The sequence below is a fragment of the Vombatus ursinus genome, unplaced genomic scaffold, assembly GCF_900497805.2.
Source record: "Vombatus ursinus unplaced genomic scaffold, bare-nosed wombat genome assembly UNPS02001287.1, whole genome shotgun sequence".
NCBI lineage: Eukaryota > Metazoa > Chordata > Mammalia > Diprotodontia > Vombatidae > Vombatus > Vombatus ursinus.
The window spans coordinates 11,489,695-11,509,146 of NW_020941065.1; the positions used below are offsets into that span (position 1 = coordinate 11,489,695).

Sequence of the window (19,452 nt, forward strand, 5' to 3'; positions counted from 1 at the left end):
TGTAGTAAAAAGCCCACTGGACTTGGGATGAGAAGGTCCGGGGGTTGAGTCTGGGCCCAGCCACAAGTTAACGAGCATTTCTTAAGGGTTTGCTGTGTATATGCCACTTACTCTATCTACCTCCCAGGGTGGTTGTGACCAAAGCATTCTGTGGCCTGTCATGAGCTAATCATCTGTGTGGGAGCTACTGTTAGCAGTGGGGGGATTTTAACTTTGGGGTTTGTCTAAAGGTGTTTCCACCAGCAATCTGAGCGATGGACTCTTTGTCATTCACGTGTCACCAGAGGACACCAAACAGAAGGTATGAACCTGCCCATAATTTCTACTGAGCTAGGGATACTTAAAAAACAACAACTCTTTTTTGGTCTTAGGACTGCATTCTGTAGTTCCAATGGGTAAATCTGCAGAAAAAAGGATAGAAGATGTAAGGGAAGCTTAATTACCTTCTTATCCAAATGCAGACAGACACTTTCCACACCTTTCCACCCAAGGTCTTAGCCATAAGGCTGCAGGTTCCCCACCCCTGACCCAGGAGGAGGGTTCCACTCCAGGATGGGGGCGGCGGGGAAGGAAGAAGGCTCTATCAAGAAACGACTGATAAAGAACAAATTATTTCTTAATTCTATTAATTATGAGTGGGGACAAAAAAAACCCACCAAGGTGGACAGAATACTAAATGGCTTTTCCATCTGCTGAAACGAATTTTCTTGCTTTTTGCTGGAATCCAATTCAGTAAACATTTATTAAGGGATTACTATATGCCAGGCACCATGCTAAGCACTGGGGATTTTGTTGTTCAGCTGTGTCTGACCCTCTGTGACCCTGTTTGGGGTTTTCTTTGCAAAGATATTGAAATGGTTTCCCATTTCCTTCTCCAGATCATTTTGTAGATGTGGAAATTGAGGCAAACAGGGTGAAGTGACTTGCCCAGGGTCACACAGCTAGTTAAGTGTCTGAGGCTGGCTTTGAACTCAGGTCTTCCTGACTCCAGGCCTGGTACTCTATCCACTGCACCACTTTGCTGTCCACACACTGGGGGAGCCAAAAAAGAAAAAGAAAGACAGTCCTTGCCCTCAGTGAGCTTATAATCTAATGAGAAGATTGAGTTGGAAAAAAATAACATTAGAAATCTCAGAGAAAAATTTAATATTTAAAAATTTTAAAGAATACTTTGTATGATGCTTTTGTGATCTGTTACTGTTTGGTGCAAACACTAATCTACCACTAGAGATTTTCACAGAGAGAGGAGAGAATGCGGTATGGCCTTATGTATCAGGAGGAGGCCCAGTGGATAGAACAGCAGACCTGGAGCCAGGAAGAATGGAGCTCAAATCTAGCCTCAGACACTTATTAGCTGTGTGACCCTGGGCAAGTCTCTTAACCTCTGCCTTGGTTTCCCTGTCTGTAAAATGAGGATAGTAGCACCTACCTCCTGGCCTTGTTGAAAGGCTCAAATGAGATTATTTGTAAAATGCTTTGCAAACTAAAGCCCTAATGATCATTATGAGGAACGCTGGGCGTGGGGGTGGAATTGATAGGTGTGGGCTGGCCCTTTTCAGGTCCCTTCCACCTCTGAGGTTTCTGTGGAAGATTTTTTCAGAATGCTCTGCAGGGCTCTTCTGTCAGACAAAAATAATGTTGAGATGTCCCCCTCATTCTTCATTTTAGGGTGATATAATTTTACTGTGTGAACACGTCTTTGAAACAGTGACTAAACTCTTCATGGTGGTGAAGAAAGAGGACCTGGTCCAGGTGGTCCGAGGAAGGTAGGCTGCCCATTGTCCCTTCCCTATGAAAGGAAGCCCCTCAAAACATCGGCCTGATCAGGCAACTACTTCAAGGGCACTGGTGGGGTCAGCCAAGGGCACTTCAGAACTACCATGGGGAGGTCTTCAGAGCTGCTACTGCTGCCTCACGCTACTCCTGGAGGTTCTCCCGGCCTATGTGGATGGGAACACGGCGGAGATCGGTCACCCCTCTCCTGCTAGGGCCCCATAGCTTTGGTGGGGTGGGGGTCGGGGAATACAAAAAGGTGGATCCTCAATAAAAGGATGAGAACCGTGAAAGAACTCATGGCGTTCTTTCTATCAGTCCTGAGCTCACCCTGTGAACGTCCTTACTAAAAGATATTCAAGCTAAAGTTTCCATAGTACGGAAAGCTTGTATTGTCTGGTAGAATGGTTTTTTTTTAAATCATCATCTTGGGCTTAAGTAGGAGATAACTGCATACTTCATCATACCTTGATTTAGCGCTCCCTCTATACAAAGCCTTCATTTAAATTTCCCTAGATACTCTACAGTAAAAAGTTGTCGCTTGAATGACGTAGACCAAAAAAGAATTCCTGGGATGAGTCAAGATTTCAGAAAGATCTTTTGTGAAAGGACAGCCTTGAAAAGGAGGGTCCCCCTACCCAGCCTGATCCCTTCTTATGTCCCGGTTCTAATCTTCACCTTAGGTTTCCGGTTCCCTTTGCCTTAATTTTTCCAACTGCACATGCACAGGGCATAGGGGCCAAGAAAATCTGGGTACCTCTTCAGGCTTGCTAGCTTTCCGTCTCCCCTTTTATACATCTGATTAGGATCATCATGTATGATCACATACGGTCAATGGCCGCATCATCATGGCCCAGGCACCATATTAAAGCAGCAGAGACCAGCTATGCTCCTTGATGAATCCCATTTGAACTGTAACTGGACGCCTTATCTCTGTGTTTACATAATTAGTGAATTTTTATTGAATTATCTTTGATAATTTTCTTTGACACATTTTTATTTTTGATAAATTATCTTTGATAATTCAATTTTTTATTGCTCTCTTAAAAAAAGCTTTGTGCAACTAAAACTGCCTTTGGATTATGTTTTAAACAACCAAAACCTTATAGATTGTGTGTATATATATATTAGACATATACACATACACACACACATGTAAATACACAATGCATATATATATACATACACATACATATATACACACCCCCATACACACATACGTATGTATACACACATATATATGTATATACACATACACACATACACACATACACGGTTTTTTTGGGGGGGCGGGCAGAAGCAGCAAAGCAGTGGATGGCCGACACGGAAGTAACAGACGCCTTTGTTTGCAGTTTACAATTTTACATCAGTTCGGGAAAAGAAGGCACCATAATTTTCAATACCGGACAGGAAGAGCAGATCTATAAAGACAAAGACGGACAGTTAACAGTGGTGAGTGATGGCACTGGGGAAGGTGAACAGGAGCATGGAGGCAGCCCAGGAATAAGCATCCGGCCGTTCCGAGTTGTCTGGGCTCTTGGTCTGAACCTGCTATTCACCAGCTGTGACCCTGGGCTGGTCACTTGTATCTGAGCATCTGCTTCCTCATTGATGGGACACCCGCCCTGTCTCCCTCCCAAGGCTGGTGAGAGGAGATAGAGTGGCTGGTTTGAAAAGATGGACGGCTATACGATTAGGTGGCATCAGTATCTGGGGGGAGGAGAGGCGTCGGCAATGGCAGCAGGTTCTCACAGCATCTCGGCCTAGGTTAAGTCAAGAATCGTGGGCAGTGCCTACTGTGTGTTTTGTGGACGAAAGGAAGGGAGGAGCAGGAAGCAACCATGCCTATGTCACAGGAAGCACATGGGGGTGGAAGGAACCCTGGTCTGAGGCTCTAGGAATCTGCCTTCCAGTCTTGGCTTTGATATTTACTTGACATGTGACTTTGGGCGAATCCTTTGACCTCTCAAAAACAAAAACAAAAAATGCTTGCACTTCCTACACCTTCCGAGGGTTGTGAAAAAGTCCCTAGAGAGCTGTTAGATAGATGAGCACCATTTAGTGACCAGAGAACATGGCAGAGACATGAGAGCCACACAGACCTGGGAAGACAATCACAGGTGCTCTGAGGTAGGTTAGTGGGGATGACGGCTTGGTGCACCAAGCTGAACCCACTAGGGTCATTAGCCATCTTCTCCTTCTGCTGGGGGCAGGGGGGAATGGTGTGAATGTTTCCCTCCCCCACTCTTGAAACTAAGACTCATTTCTCCCATAGGTGTCAGTCCAGATGAAATCCTGATATGGGCAATGTGCAACGATCACCATCTTGGCTCTCAAAGGGGGAAATGAGTGTGAAGGCTCCAGTTCAACAAATGAGGTCCAACTTCATGCATAAGAATGTGGGCGTGATTGAGGAGTTCTGCGTTTTCAACTTTTCATCTCTTATTTTAACGGGCAACAGTTACGTTTATATGGTCGTGTCATATTAGAGGTAGACCCCATCCACTCTAGCTAGTCTTTTCAGATGTGAGGCTTTGTTTGAACCCACAAAGCACCAAGCTTCCTGAATGTTCTTCCCGGACCTAATACTTGCCTGGCTTTCACCTTTGGAGGACCTGAAAACTGCCTTCCACCCCTCTTCCTGCTGCTTCCTTGGTGACACCATCCAAAGAGGTATCACCCTCTTTTGTTCCCCAAGGGAGCGGCCATCCACCCAACTGGGACGAATGAAGATGAGACTGCAAACGTTTCCTAGGCAGACTGGGATAGGAATGAGGTGGCTGAGTTTGACAGAGCTGCGAAAATTGAGTTTCAGACTTCAAATAAATGTGGCTTAGAACATCTAAGGAATGGCTTAAGTCCCTATGTGTGTCCCTCTGAAGGCTATTTCCATAATCCCAGCTCTCACAGACTGCTCTCAGCCTGAAGGCAGAGCTACAAGGCATTTTCCCCCATTCTAGGTTGTGAAAAATCTGCTGAAGACATGACAACATGGCAGACGCTGGCGCCTTTTGCTCTTTCAGCAGGGCGGTACTGACTCCCAATCAGCATTGCATTGAAACAGAATAATGACATCTCTCTGCCATCCCCAATGCCTTGAAAGTAGGCCTGGAATCCTGGCTCAAACAGGCCTGAGAATGCCTAGAAAACAGGGGTCAGACAGCTGTATGTAGAAGTCCTTTATATCATTTTATTTTGCATATATATATGTATAGACAAATGCTTGTAAATTATAAACACTGAGTATTTCTAAAAAACCAAAACAAAACACAAGCATTTTGTGCATAGCTTGAAGGGGCAGCACAGTTAGTACAAGACATCTGAATGTGCTAAAGTGATATTTTTGGTGAACCTCTAGTTAGAAGTGTGTACACTCAACAGGAAAGGATTCCCCTACTGCAACTCTACAGAAGCTGAATCACGCCCACTGCCCCCTTCACAGTCATGGGCCACGATGGGCCACGGGCCACACGTGGTCCATGAACGTTCAGGGTTTCAGGATCTGCCAGATTCCTTGAAGGACATAGAAACACAGGTTAGAAAGACTTGACAAAGAGCTAAGGCTTCGGCACAGTGACCCTCGTGCTCACGTGTGGCTCGGAAAGTCCGCTCTCCTGGCAGGCTCGGCGTGGAGTGTAACGGGTGATTGAATGTCGTGATCATGGAAAGAGCAGTCAGTGTGATGAGAGCAGCAGTAACTCTGCGTCTCCCACCTCTTTGGAAGCTGTGCTAAACCTCCTTTTTGTAACTGTGCAATAAAATGGACTATTTTTGACTAAGCATTGGGCTGATCTTTGACCTCTCTTGAGCAATCGACATTAACTTCTAACCTCTCAAGTGTCACTAGAAAAATGGCTGTAAATAATGGCCAAATCTAGAATCTGGATTCTTGTCCTCCTGTTTAGGGTGGGGGCCAAATCTAGAACCCAGCTTCTTGTCCTGCTTGGGGTTGGGGCCGAATCTAGAACTTGTATTCTTGTCCTTCTGCTTGGGGTAGGATCAGTCAGCATCGATACACAGCACTTAATAAATTATGTTCCTTGAATTTTGTTGGATTAATGGCATCACTCATCACTTTATGGAACAGGAACATAAATCTAAGTTTAATTTCAGAGGATAATTGAAAAATACATCAGAGCTGGGAAGCAAAAGAGCCTTTCCCTTTGGATACGTGAGAAAAGAGCTAACGGCGAACTCTTGGCCCGGGATGGCGGGCGAGCCCAACTCTCGCATGCTCAGTTCACAGAGGAGGAAAGAGTTTGATCCTGAAAGGGTCAGGAATCGGGATGAGCTCAGGAGCTCCAGAAGCCTCCTTCCCCGCTTCCTTTGTGGCTGGCCCTAAGCTAGCCTTCTGGGCTCCCTAAGTGCACCCTGCTCGAAGAACAGACACAGGACCTTGGCCTGAGGGATGCGGCTGGCAGCCGAAGGGTGGGCTTGCTGAGGACAGACGGGGCTGAGGGTTTGGACAGAACTGTGATTTGTCTTTTTGCCACAAGCGTGTGGTTCCAGCAGCACTGGACGAACTACAGTTCTAAGACACCAACCGGTTTTTCTCTCGGTGCTTCCTCAGCTTGGGGCCTTGTCCCCCTTCCTGCAGGACGTGGGGAGACACAGGCTTGGGCTGTGTGTCACTGTGGTCAGTGGCACCGTCACTGGCCACGTGGGACCATCCGGTCTTCCCCTAAGCTGAGCCACTCTTGTGGGTGTATGTGTGGGGGACTGAGACAGAAGGAAACTTCGTCTTGACCATGGAAGTACTAACAAAGTTCAGGTTTTATTATGTGAACAATAAATTCTAGATTAAGAAAAATCTACTTTCAAAGAGTAATTATACAGTGACTTCTCCAATACAATGGGCCCCTTAATGGCCTGCCTATATTCATGATGCGTTATCACTGTACGATGTGACCCGATTCACAAAGCCTGCCCAGCAGACGGGCAGGGAGCTTGTCTCGATCTCCCCAGAGGTCCCAGCGCATGATTCAGGTGGGAAGCTTAAATCCCAACTAACACAAAGTTCTTTTGAAAGTCATTTTTGGGGGAAGCCTGACTTGGTAAACTGAGTCAGGAACATTTTGTACAAAGACACCAGTGCTAGCCTTGGGCTGATGAATACGTGATTGGAATAGTCAGACGTGGTCTGGGTGTGATTTTCTGATCTCCACAGGCTGCAGGATGGTGAACAGGAGATGAAGTAACAGCGTTTTAAAAACCTGCTCCCTTCTGACCGCTTCCAGGCCAAGTGCCTCTGAGAGCATGTGGCTTACGTCAGTACATAAACAGACTCACAGAAATACCTTGTCTGGTAACAATCAAACTTGCTGCGACTAATGCTTTGGTATAAAACTCAAACACCCCTCTGATTCTCTCAGTCGCGTCCGTCACCTCTTTGTCGTCACACGCCTGACGCTCCCCCGGCGGAGTCTGAGCCACCTGTCCATTCCCTGGCGGCAAAGAGCCCTGCCTGCCGCGCACCCCCTCACCCCCACGGCCTGGGGCCCCCGAGCAACACCACTCGCTCTGTCACAGTCACACAAACACGTCCTTTTTCCATTCTCTGAAAGTGGCAAAAACAAACAGGCAGAGGGAGACACTTCGAAGGTATTTGTCCATCTCGTCAGTCTGCTGGATGAACGCAGCCAGAACCACTTGTGATGACCCAAAGCTGGGGCCCGAGCCAGGTGGAGACCCAGAGGTAAGGCCTAGAACCCTGCTGGGAACATTCTCTTATTTACAGTAAGGAAAGGCAGAAGACCTGGGTTCAAGGCCCAACTCTGATATGGACTAGCTGGATAAAGGTAGGAGGGACACAAATGGCTCTGAGCCTCAGTTTCTTCATCAGTAAAATGGGGCTGCTGATAGTCACATTCTTTCCCTGGCGGGCTGTGGTAAAGAAAATGCTACAAAAGTGAGGCCATTCTCCTAGGACAGTCTGAGCTCCGCTCTTGAAGCCTCTGCCCAGGGTGGGGGAGTGGGGGGGGAGAAGGCAGGGCAGGGGCTGCCCCTCTGCACAGGGAAGGGGCTGAAGAAACCATCTTCTCAAGAAGTCTGACTAAAGGACCCACCCCACAGTCTATGAGATGGCCATTCCTGCCTCTTAGGAGGCACCCGGGCAGGCGCAGGGGGCAGAGGCCAAGGAGCTGCTGAATAGAAAGCCTGCCTCGGAGCCAGGAAGACTTGGGTTTGAGTCCTGACGCTGGCACCTACAGTATGTCTGACTAACCGCCAGGTGATGGAGGCAACTCCCTACAACAGTCAATGGCTGAGAAGCGCTGACCTGCACTGGTGGAGGGACCGCCCCAGGAGCTCCTGAGACCAAGGAAGACCCAGGTCTGGCCCCAATCCCTAGGCTATGTCCTACGTCCCCCCAGTCACTGTCAGTATTGTAGTGGAAAACATGGCTGGACAATGGGGCCCGCTGCTGTCCTGCCTGTGACATGGGGACCGGACCCACTGGCCACGCAAAGCTGACCCCCTGCCTCTGGCATCCCCCAAACCACATTCTTAACTGGACACTTGGGGGTCGAGGGCCTAGGGGGCCTGTGAAACGGAGCTCCCGGCTGAGGGGCCCCTTTGTGGACCAGACTCTGCTGCTACGTCCTTACACTGAGGGGGTTATTTCCTTGGTCACAAGAGACACATGATTGTTCTAAGAGAAAGAAATTCCCATTTGAGAAGGTTTGGGTTTTTTTGGCCGTTTGGCCATGGAAATACTGCACGTGGCCCCTGGGGCCTTCTTCCTTGGGAGGGGGCACAGCTGTGGGACAAGCCCACAGCCCCACGCTTCCCCCTGGGATGGGCAGAGACCGGCTCAGGGCGGCCTCGGGGACCGCAGACGTCTGGGACCCGGGCAGCTGACCCACAGGAGGGAGCCCCCCGAGTCAGGGTGATCTTCAAAGAGCTCGGAGCTGACCCCGCAGGATCCCCACCAAAAATAAATACTGAAAATCAAAGTCCTCACTGTTCATTCCGAGGCCCGGGCAATGCTTTTCCCAAAGACTCATTCACGTTCAGGGAAAGAGGAAAAACGACAGACGCAGCATGAGCCATCCCAGGGTGAAGAGGGACCCTGGGACTGAACCAATTCATCTTGCCAAGAAATACCAAAAGAATGATCTGATTTGTTACAAAATACCGTTTCTAGACCTGAAAGGCTCTCAACATTGCCTGGGCGCCTGGGGGCAGTCTCTGAGAGCAGCACAGCGGGGTGGCTGGACTGCTCACTGGTGGAGGTGGGCCCGGTCATCGGGGCGCTTGATATGGATCCAACGCACACGCTCGATCCTCTCGCGCTCTTCATCCTCATCCAGGTGGTGGGAGCGGCCAGCAGCGCCACCCGTAGCCTCCAAAAGTGCATTGTCCGGACCTCGGCCATCCTGAGCCTCGTACAGCAAAATATTCAGGGTTTCCTCATAAATGCGGGCCTCCGGGAACTCCACCTGTGTTCCAGAAAATGGGGTTAGTCCCTCAAATCCACAGCTCTCGACCCCCGTCCCCCCAAACTCAGTTTAGATCCGATCGGACCTGCTCAGCCGGGTGGCCCAGCCCCCGTCGGGGCTATGGTCTCCTCAGCCACAAAGCCAAGTGAGGAGACCGGTCTAGGGGCGCGGACGTAAGAAGTGCCCTCAAGGAGTTCAGAGAAACTCGAGAGGGCTGGCGGCGCACCAGGATCACAGCAACGTCAAGGTGCGCCACGCCGACGGCAGAGGTGGAGGGCTGCCGGTGAGGAGTGAGGCAGACACGGTCAGAAATGGCCCACGGGAGGCCTTGTCTGGCGGGGCTAGGGAGAGTCAGCAGGAAACGAAACCATCAAATCATGTCCCCTCACCACAACCGACTGCGTGAGGCTCTCTGAGCCTCAGTTTCCTCATCTGTAACACGGTGAGAGTGACAGAGCCTACTTCTCAAGGTGGTGGAGACCAAACAGGAAGCAGCTAACACTTCTCAAACATTTAGAGCACGTCACCTCCTCTGGCCTCCAAGGTCCCTCTCATCTCTGACCTTCTAGGATTCCTTCTGAACCTGCCTAGAACATGACGGTGTGGGGCATTTATTTACAAGGAGGGGCTCAGGGCTGGGGGCTGCACTCTGGGGTAGGGAAGCCCTCTCGAGGGCTGCGGATGGCGACCTTCAGGGTCATCGTCCACTCTGGGCCTGTGGGGAAGGGACCCGAGGAACGGGTGACGACACGGGAATCCCAGCGCAGTACAGACCACCGATGCCCCGTTTAAAGGGTGGGCAGTTATTTGTCCCCTAGCGCCCCAGAGTGCAGATAGAATGGAAACGAAACAAATACTTTAATGATCATTCCAACGCGATCTCCTTTTCTACAAACGAAGAGCAGAAAAGCAATGCTTTCTGGAAGCAAAGGAAAGGCCCCACACCCACTGAGAAAGGGAATTGACTGGGGGCCGTCCTTCCGATACCAGGACCCGTCTGCTGCGGGGGACAGGTGGCCGCCGAACCAGGCCCGCTTCAAAGCCAACCTCTCCCTGCTCCCCAGCCAGGCAGGGGAAGAATGAAGGGAGCAGCCGGGGCGGGAGAGCGGGGTGAGCCTCGAGGCCCACGTGCTGGGCTAACACAGGGAAAGGCAAATGGCCTCTCTGAGCTGTCACACAGGATACCTGGCTTCGGTTCTGAGCTTTTCCTTTCTCTTGTTAATCTGGTTCTTCACCCCCCGAACGAAGGAACAGAGAGGGTGAGGTGGGGGTGCCACACGTGCCCCAAAGGGGGGGGTGCTGGTGAGACTCCAAGGCTCTCAAAGGTTATTCAACGATCGGAGAATCGCCCTCAGAATGCTTTTCCATTCCTGAGACACAAGAACTTGATGAATCGCTGAAGGAGGGGCCTATGGTCCTAAAAAGCTAGGGAGAGGAGTGAGCGGCCATGACCTGCTGGGGGGCAGAGGATGGGCAGAGGCAGCTGAGCGCTACCCTGATAAGGTGCTGACTAGGTGCCAGGCACTGCACTATGTGCTTTTTTTCAAACAAATATCTCATCTGATTCTCATGACAACCCTTTAAGGTAGGTGCTATTATCTCCATTTTACAGATGAGGGGAAACTGAGGCAAACAGGTTAAGTGGCTTGCTCAGGGTCATAGCTAGTAAGTGACTGAGGTTGAACTCAGGCCTTCCTGACTCCAGGCCCAGCACTCCATCTCCTGCACCATCAGCTGGGGATGGATTACAGGGAAGGGAGAAAAGCCAATTTCTCAGGAAAGATGATTTTACAGAGAAGCCAGTGCCTTCCCCATCCATACTGCCATCCATTTAAAGAGGATTCTAGCTTCCACCTGGGTCCTGTTGCTCCTGAAAATCAAGCCGTGTCCACGGCCGGCTTTCCGGTCCCTCTAATTGTACGCAATTGTACCCCCGTCTGGAGAGCACTGACTGCTGGGACAGCCTTCCTGACCGTGAGCAGAGGCCTGCCTCCTTGTGCCCCGGCCCCGACTCCTAATTCTGCCCAACAGAAGCCACTGAATCCCTCCTCCACATGTTCCAAGACAACCATCACCGTTCTCCCAGGTTTCTTCTCTCCCGTTTAACGTGCTTCCACAGGAGAATCACCGTCTCCAGGGAAGGAAGCCTAGGTCCCCCCCTCCTCGGGCCGCACAGTTCCAACAGTTGTGGGGGGGCCGGCTAGACTTTGACCCCCAAGATGCCTCCCAGTAAGTCAGCTGCCCCTCCCCACCCTAACCCTGCCGAAGCCCTACGTCTGGGCCCAGGAGAGTAAGTCTGGGCTCTCTCTCTCTTTGCTTTCTCCTTTCTCTCCCCTACTCTCTCTCCCCTTTTCTCCTCCCTCAGGCCTGTGGCTCCTGGTGGAAGGCTTCCCTTCATCTGAGGGACAGAGCATTCTCTCAGTCCAGCTTGGGCTGACCACTGGACCACAGTGCTCAGGGGAGTTCGGGCTCTGGGGCCAAACACCAAGCCTGGCTCCCTTTTTGGGACAACAGAGGTGACTGAAGACAATCAACTCTGTGGGGGTCCTCTTCAGACAGAGGCAGTGGTACAGTGGAGAGAGACAGGACCTGGGTCCCGGCCCCTCTCTGGGCCCCTTCCAGCCCCAACCCTGTGCTCCTAGGAGACGCCGGGTGGGGTGGGCTGCGGCCCCACGGGGCCCTCACCTTGGTCTGCTTCTTCTCTGTGGCGTAGACGATGGACGTACAGCAGACTTCTGCGATCTTCCGGCCCTGCCCATAGAAGGACCAGCAGCAGATCTCGTCGCCAATGACGTCTTTGATGAACAGGACCCTCCCGTTGAAACGCAGAGACAGCTTGTCAAACAGCTCGATGTTTTTCAACATGTTGTCATCAGAATTGCTGCAAAAGAAACATCTGATGCGGTGAACTGTGCCCACAGACTGGCATGGTGTGAATGGGCTGGGGAGGGGGGCCCGGCACAGCGGAACAAGCCGCAGAACCGCAGCCTGTTTGGAAACCAAATGGAGTCAATGGACTGCACTTGATGGATCTGTGCTAACCACCTCAACAACCCTGATGGATTGGAGGAGGGGAGGCTCGAGGGGAGGAGATCCATCAGATTTCTCTCCTAGTGGCCTAAGAGGGAGAGGAAACGAGGCCCCAACCAGGGGAGTGGCAGTGGGGATGTGGCTGAGGGGATGGATGAGGATGATTCTTGCAGAGACCGACATAATCGACGCTGCTGGGCATCGGATCAATGATGGCGCCATCTTGTACACGGGGCCACTGGGACTGCTTCGGTTACTGGTGCTGTCTCCTCTAAGTCCCTGCGATGGACTTCTCTGTGTACACTCACAGTATTCCTACCCCCTCAGGAATGGAAGCCCTTGAGGGCAGGGCCTGGGCTGTCTGGGGACCCCCAGGCCCCAGCACAGAGTAGGCGTCTGGTCAGTGTGTGGACGGAGCTCTGAACACACACACACAGATGCTCTCCTGATGACTGGAAGGCTAAATGGAAAGTCTCTGCCATGTTTGATAATCTAATCCACCCCCCACCTCACATTCTCAACCGAAGGAAGGACGGACGCAGTAACAAAAGTTCCCCCAAACAGTGACGATCCTGGTGGGGTACAGACTTTTGGGGGATGGGTAAGGAGGGGACAAAACCATTGCTGAGGCTCAAGAGAAGACCCGAGTTCCAGTCCTGACCCTGATTTTATTAACCCGGTGCACGACCTCAGCTGAATGACCTCCTTTCTCTGGGCCACAGGCTCCTCGTCTTTAGAAGGAGGGGTCTGCATTCGAGGGTCTCTGAGGTTTTCCTGCTGCAAATAAATGTGTCTTCCCCGACCCACTTTAGCCTTACCTGGTGTAGGAATATTTGTTGTTACTTCTGTTGTAAAGCAACTTCACTGCCGGCTGTATTTAAAGAAAGAAAAAATAAAATTATTTGGTAGAATGGTCCACTGCCAGCACTGGGGACCTTGCAGAGGACAGGAGAGAAGGGAAAAGCAAGAACGGTTTTTTAATGTGAGTCACAGTTGGGAGAGGAGATAAATGAGGAGCGGAGGGCCCGGAGTCCAGAGACTTGAGTTCAAATCCAGTCTCGGATGATTTATAGCTAGGTCACCCTGGGCAAGTCACTTAACCTTTGCCTGCCTCAGTTTCCTCAACTGTCAAATGGGGATCGTCATAATAGCACCCAGCCCCCAGGGCTGTTGTGAGGAGAAGGCGCAGTGCCTGGCCCCCAGCAGGCACTTAAGCAATGCTTGTTTCCTTTCCCTTGCCCTAGATGGAGGCCTGGTCATGAGTACCCCCGCCCCCGCCGAAGCACCAGCAGGTGTGGCCTCCCACGTACCTTGTTGGACGTGGCTATCAGCTTCTGCTCTTCTTTGGAGGAGGTGATCACGGGCACCTTGCAGAAAGGTTCGTAGGAGTCTTTGTTCTGCTGGAACAAAACGGGCCCTCAGTCTAGGGGGTCTGCCCGGAAGCAGCCTTTTCCCTGCTCCCTTCTCTCTCGGGGACCCTGATGGCAAGAGCTTGTGAGCCGTAACGCCAGGTGGCTCCTTTAAGAGAGACGCTCCCGCACAGTGTGCCTGGAAGTGTGCAGCCAGGAACGACGGCCCGGCCCTGCTCTGTGACCACACGTGGTACTGAAATGCCCACTGTTGTTCCTAGGTCCTGCCTGAAGCGGGGCCTGGAGGGAAGAGGCAGGGCTTGGGGGGCAGGGAGGAGAAGATTCTAAGAAACACAGGGACGCTTCCAACCCAAATCCCAAAGCGTGGCCCCAACAAGCTCTTCTGTCTTCCTGGAAGCTCCTTTTATCGACTATTCCTCCAATGAGGGGGCTGAGTATAAATCTCTTCACAGGCCAGAGATCTGGCAGATTTTCAGGGTCCACGTAAGAATCCCCATGAGCGCTCACCCAACAAGGGGTCAGCAGCCTTTGCTTAAAGACCTCCAGGAAGGGGGAGCTCGGCGGCTCCCCGGGCACCCCATTCTGGCTCGGGTCTGGCAGCTTCCACCCAAGCAGAACAAGGCTGACCCTCCCTCTCCCATAGGACGGCCCTTCAAATCATGGACGAGGGAGAAGTGCCCCGTGAGGGCAAAGCTAACGGCTCTGAGTAGAAGCTGGGCCTTCACACCCTTTCCTCGAGCCTGAAGAACGGGGCACTCATCTCAGGCACAAACTCCCTGAAGGCAAGGGATGGCTTTTGCCTCTTTTTGTATCCTCAGCACTTAGCACAGTGCCTGGCAAACAGCAGGTGCTTAACAAATGTTTACTGAATTGAACTGAAGGTAGCCATCTGGAGGGAGCCTATGGGCTCAGGGAAAGAGACTGAATTGTGCTCTGATATTAGGCAAGAAAACCGCTGGGGTTTCTCCAAGCAGGTGACTCCTGAGAATGGTCACCCAAGGCTGCCCAGTTTAGAGGCCCTGGATGGCAAGTGGGGCAGTGCCAGGAGGGGGAGATGCTTCAGGGTCCCATGAGGGCCCCCCCCCAAGGCCAGGATGAGCGAAGGGGGAGGCAGGTCGGAGGCAGCATGACCCGGGGCAGGTGCTGAGCCGCGAGGAGGCTGGACACCCACCTGCAAGGCCGCCAGGCACTCGTCCACCAGGCCCTGGACCAGGTAGTACTTGGCCTCAGCCAGGAGCTCCTCGACCTCCCGGCGGCTTTCGGGCAGCGGAACGGCCCCATCCCGCAAGTAATTTAGGATTGTACCAAAGTGCTTCCCACACCGGTCAATAAGGATCCAACCTGTGAGATAAGAGGAGAACAAAGGAGCCAGTGAGGACGAGAGCAGGGCTGCCCAAGGCTAGATGTCTGGGCACGTCCCCTACTCACCCCGGCAGGAACCCGAGCGCTACCCTTAGATAGCGGCCCAGTGAGACAGCAAAGCTCGCCTCTCCTCAGGGACAGCTCACCAGGCCAAAAGGAGCCTGAGGGACAGCTGAGCACAAGGCAGGGCCGGCCGCGCTGTGTTTGGAGGTAGAGGACCTACATTCAAATTTTGGCTCTGCCATGGGACCTCCCTTGACCTCGCTGGGCGGCCTTAGTCTCTTCCTGTGCAGAAACGAGGGGGGCAACCTTCAAGGTTGCAGCTCTACCTCTGGATCAGAGCCCCCCTGGACCCCCGGATTTCCTCGCTGTAAAAAACTTGCATCTACAGCTGACCGTGAAGGGAGCGTCGCGGCCATTCAGGGGGCTGACAGCCGAGGGAAGAGAAGGAGTCTGGTCAGAACCTTTCCTTCTGTTGCCATCCCTATAACTCAGTGCTGTGAACGACCCAGGGAAGCTCGAGTTCGAGGCTGTACATAAGCTGCCACCTCTCTTCTCCTCGCTCCTGGGATGCACCCCGCCGGCCAGCCCTGTCCGACAACACTGCGCTCTTAGCCAGCCCTCTCATTTTACAGAGAGGGAAACAGAGGCTCAGGCCTGCAAACAGTGGCCATGTTACAGACCCCGCTGAGCTGAGAGATGATGCCGTGACATCTGAGCGGCCACCCGGGGACCCACCTCTCCAAACATTTCTCCAGCCCTGTCGGCCCCAGGCTCGGAAACTCCTTGGGGTCCTGAAGCCTTCTGTTCCTCAGGAGCCGCGAAATAAAATGCAAACGCCTTCGTCACTGACTGTGCCCTGCTCCGGTCTGAGCCGCAGGGAGAAGAGGCTGTGCCTCCCGGCGTCCAGCTAAGGTGCTGCTGCCACCGCCACACAGCCCAACAAGCCGTCCATGGCACAACCCTCCCTCCCCGGGCTCCCACGCGGAAGGCCTGCCCTTCTCAAGTGACTGATTCTTGGGTCTTAGACTTCACTGGGCCAAGGATCGTGCATGAACTTGGAGGCCTGGGTCTCTTTTCTCTGTGGTGGTCTCGAGGAGGCTTTGAGAACGAAGCCGTTTCCTTCCCTGCTGTCTGAAACCTCCCCGTCCTCCCCTTAGGAAGGTCTGCTGACTCCAGGAAGGGTGCCCAGCGCCCAGCACTGGCAACCTCTGAAATCTGCTTTCGAGACCTTCTACTGAACACGTCCAAACCGCTCAGGGTCCCCAAGCTCCTATGAATAATCAGTGGCCCCTACTGAGAGCCACATGTCAATAGCGCCACGGGCCTGGCTTCTGTGGCTGGCTGTACAGGAAGGCCAACGCCTTTACAAAGACAGCACATCACACATGAGGGTCTCATCAGCCAGCCCCCTCCCCACCCTCCTATGTCGAGGACGACACATAGCCCTGGCACTGATAAGAACTGGTGATGTACCTTGGGAAAGACAGTGACAAAACAGAAAGGGCGTCTGACAAGGAGACAGAAGACCAGGCTCCAGCTCACGGATGGACGTGAAGCTCCGGGTGAGTCACTGCCCACGTGATTCTGAATCAGACTGACAAGGCAAGTCAGCTTGGACCAAGTGCCAGGCACTGTGTGAAGGGAGCCCGGGGGATGCAGAGACGCTTCCAGGCAAATGATCAACAGGATGAACCTGGTCCAACCACAGCGCCAGTAAGGTAGACACACGCCCCAGGCGGTCAAGAGAGAGAAGAGGAACCCCATCTGCCCAAAGCTGATCGCTGCCACTCTGATCGCGGCAAAAACGGGGAAGACCCTGGGTGCCCGCTGCTAAGGGGCAGCTGACGAAAGTGTGGCACGCGAGCACGATCAAAGACAGCTGCGCCCGTTCCAGAGAAGGCCGGGACGGACGGTCAGGAGGGAAGCCTGCTGAGTCCAGAGGGGACTGCTCACCTCCCTGCAGAGGAAAACAACGTGTGCGCCTCAGGGCAGTGCAGGGGACAGCGTGTGCCGTCCCCAGGGAAGGCCGCAGCCTCCCAACAATCCCCGGGAGTGAGGTGGGCGGATCCCTTTGGCGTGACTCCTTAGAGAGACACTAGGGAGGGAGGAGTCCCTGGCAGAAAGTCCATGCAGAAGGCAGAAAAGAGAAAGGAACAAAAAACCTTTAAAAAGGAAAGACAGGCATGTGTGAGACTCAGTTTCCTCATCTATAAAATGGGGGTAACCCTCCTTCGACTACCTGCTGTGTGAAATATTATCCATAGCAGGGCAGGGACCTGGACCAGGAGCGGGGACTTCACTGCCGTAGAGACCCTGGGAAGGGGGGGGCAGGACTCGCCCAGCCAGGATGGGACGCCAGATCGCTCTCCTCCACAGCTGGCAGTGACACGGCGGCTCACGTGACCTCATCACTCACATCAACGGGCTCAGGATGCTTGGGCGTGCTCCGTCTACCCTTTGTCCACTTCTCAGAAGGGAGCGTGTGCCCATTTCCCACAGGGGGAAGCTGAGTCTTGGAAAGAGGAAGGGACTTTCTTGATCAGAACCAGGCCTGGCCAGTGCTCAGCCTGCTCCCTAACGTTCTTGGGCCCTCGAGGGCATTTCTGTGCCCGCGGCACTGTAGGACAGGAGCCGTGGGAGGTCCTTGGATGAGAATCCAGGCAGGCCCCAGCAGAGATGGCCACCAGTTCACCCATCTATTGGGAAAGGGCTCTGCCTCCTCACTCCTCTTTACTCCACAGACCGTCCAGCTGTGGGGCCTGAGCAGGGGCCCCTAACTTCAAGCAGACAAGTGACAGAAGGCCTTGAGTTCCCATAAACTACCAGGAGGTCCATGCGGTCGGGCTCGGGCCCAAGAATGCTGCCAGGAATGCTTGTGGCAAGGGAATCATATTTTGGACAAATAAGGGCAGAGGAGACTGCACACAAGCCGGGCAGTTCCAATTAATGCCATTTTAACTTTAATTGCTTTATAAAGGGAAAGCCTTCCCCCAGAGGCCAGGGGGGCTCGGCGTGGGGAACGTCAACTTCTTCAGGGGCTGATTAAGCCTGGCTGCTGGGCCTGGGTATCCTAAGATCAATCAGAAGCCCCATCCCCTTCACGGCCAGTTCCGACCTGAGGCGCTGGGTCGCTCCCTCCTGGGAAGCAGAGACTGGTCTGGAGTGACAGGCTGCCTCGGGAGGTGGATGGGAGAAATGGGTGCAGCAGCCTTGAGGGGGGCTAGCCTCCTATGGTTTATGGAATGTAATGGGGCAGGGCTCATGCTCACTTTATGTGTGTTGAATGGCCGTCCAGGGAAATCTATGGACCTCTTCTCAGAACAGTATTTTTAAATGCATAAAGTAAGACCCAATATTTATTTAGATAGCGCTTCTAGACTTGCAGATTTGATCCTCAGGTGCTGTTATCATCCCCATTTTCAGATGAGGAAACTGAGGCTGGGAGAGGTTCAGCGGCTCGTCCAGACTCACACGGCCAAGAAGTATCTGAGGCAAGCTTTGAACTTGGGCCTTCTGGACCCCAAGACCAGAGCTCTATCTGCTGCACCACCTCACTGTCTCAAAAGAACTGCAAAGGAAACCAAGTGATACTGAAATAGTTAAAAAGAGAAGACAAGTTCACAGAGCCTCCCTCGTGCTAGAGGAAAACCACACTGCCTCACAAACCTCCCACGATCCTTTGCTCCGGACACCCCCTGCATCTCCACTCAGGCCACTTCCCCCTCGCTGGCCTGGACCCTTCCCTTGTTTACCCAAATCCTGGGGGTCTCTGCCTCCAAGGTCCGGACACACCTGAGCTCCCCCCGACGTCAGTGACACACAGTGCCCTTTCTCCAGAAGCTGAGACTTGGTGGGTGAGGGCCCTCTCTCTGAGGCATCTAGATCCCTGTCCCCACGTTCCTCAGGGACGGCCCCTGAGCCACTCTGATTGCATGATGCCCCACCACACAGCCGGCCAGTGGCAGTACACAGGGCGCCAGGCCGGGCCTCGGACAACAGACAGGGTGGCAGGCCCTTCTGGAGGCGGCGGGAGCCCAAGGCCACCTCCACGCCATGAGGAAGGACTTCATTCAACACTGTGCACAGACCAGTGGGTCTATGAAGGCCGGCTCATGATTACTGGGGTCAGTCCTATCTCTCCAACTCAGTGGAGACCAAAACTGCCATGTCATGCCCCCACCCCAGGCCAACCTGAAGAGTTACATCCCCTCAAACACTTAAAGGTGATGCCGACAGAACAGGTGGATCAAGCCTCTCCTGCTCCCCTGCCCAGGGCGGGAATGCCCTGGACGCAGGTGTATGCTGGGGCTGATGCGGCCGGATCAGTGACCTCCCTGCAGCGGGTGAGCAGCCTCCCCAGCGACTGGACAGCGGTTCACAGCCTCGCACGCTTTCCCAGCCTGCAATCCCCGCAGCCCTCATGCTCCAGAGACCTTCCTCTGTCTCTATCAGTGACGCCCTGACCTGCCACTCTC

At 53.0% G+C, this 19,452-nt stretch overlaps 2 protein-coding genes across 2 annotated transcripts in view; one reads left to right on the plus strand and one right to left on the minus strand.

Annotated features, from left to right (window-relative positions):
* The window catches only part of MYO1H (myosin IH), a 48,356-nt gene extending 44,469 nt beyond the window's left edge, over positions 1 to 3,887 (plus strand). The window contains exons 28-30 of the mRNA XM_027865107.1: positions 231 to 301; positions 1,669 to 1,766; positions 3,126 to 3,887. Of these exons, the coding sequence (XP_027720908.1) occupies positions 231 to 301; positions 1,669 to 1,766; positions 3,126 to 3,366 (410 nt within the window). The 3' untranslated portion in view covers positions 3,367 to 3,887. The remainder of the gene's footprint in view (positions 1 to 230; positions 302 to 1,668; positions 1,767 to 3,125) is intronic.
* A 1,056-nt stretch (positions 3,888 to 4,943) lies between these two features.
* KCTD10 (potassium channel tetramerization domain containing 10) overlaps positions 4,944 to 19,452 on the minus strand; it is a 28,665-nt gene continuing 14,156 nt past the window's right edge. Inside the window, exons 3-7 of the mRNA XM_027863364.1 lie at positions 14,784 to 14,953; positions 13,553 to 13,639; positions 13,061 to 13,113; positions 11,898 to 12,093; positions 4,944 to 9,212 (exon numbers count right to left, since the gene is read on the minus strand). Coding sequence (XP_027719165.1) covers positions 8,994 to 9,212; positions 11,898 to 12,093; positions 13,061 to 13,113; positions 13,553 to 13,639; positions 14,784 to 14,953 — 725 coding nt within the window. The 3' untranslated portion in view covers positions 4,944 to 8,993. The remainder of the gene's footprint in view (positions 9,213 to 11,897; positions 12,094 to 13,060; positions 13,114 to 13,552; positions 13,640 to 14,783; positions 14,954 to 19,452) is intronic.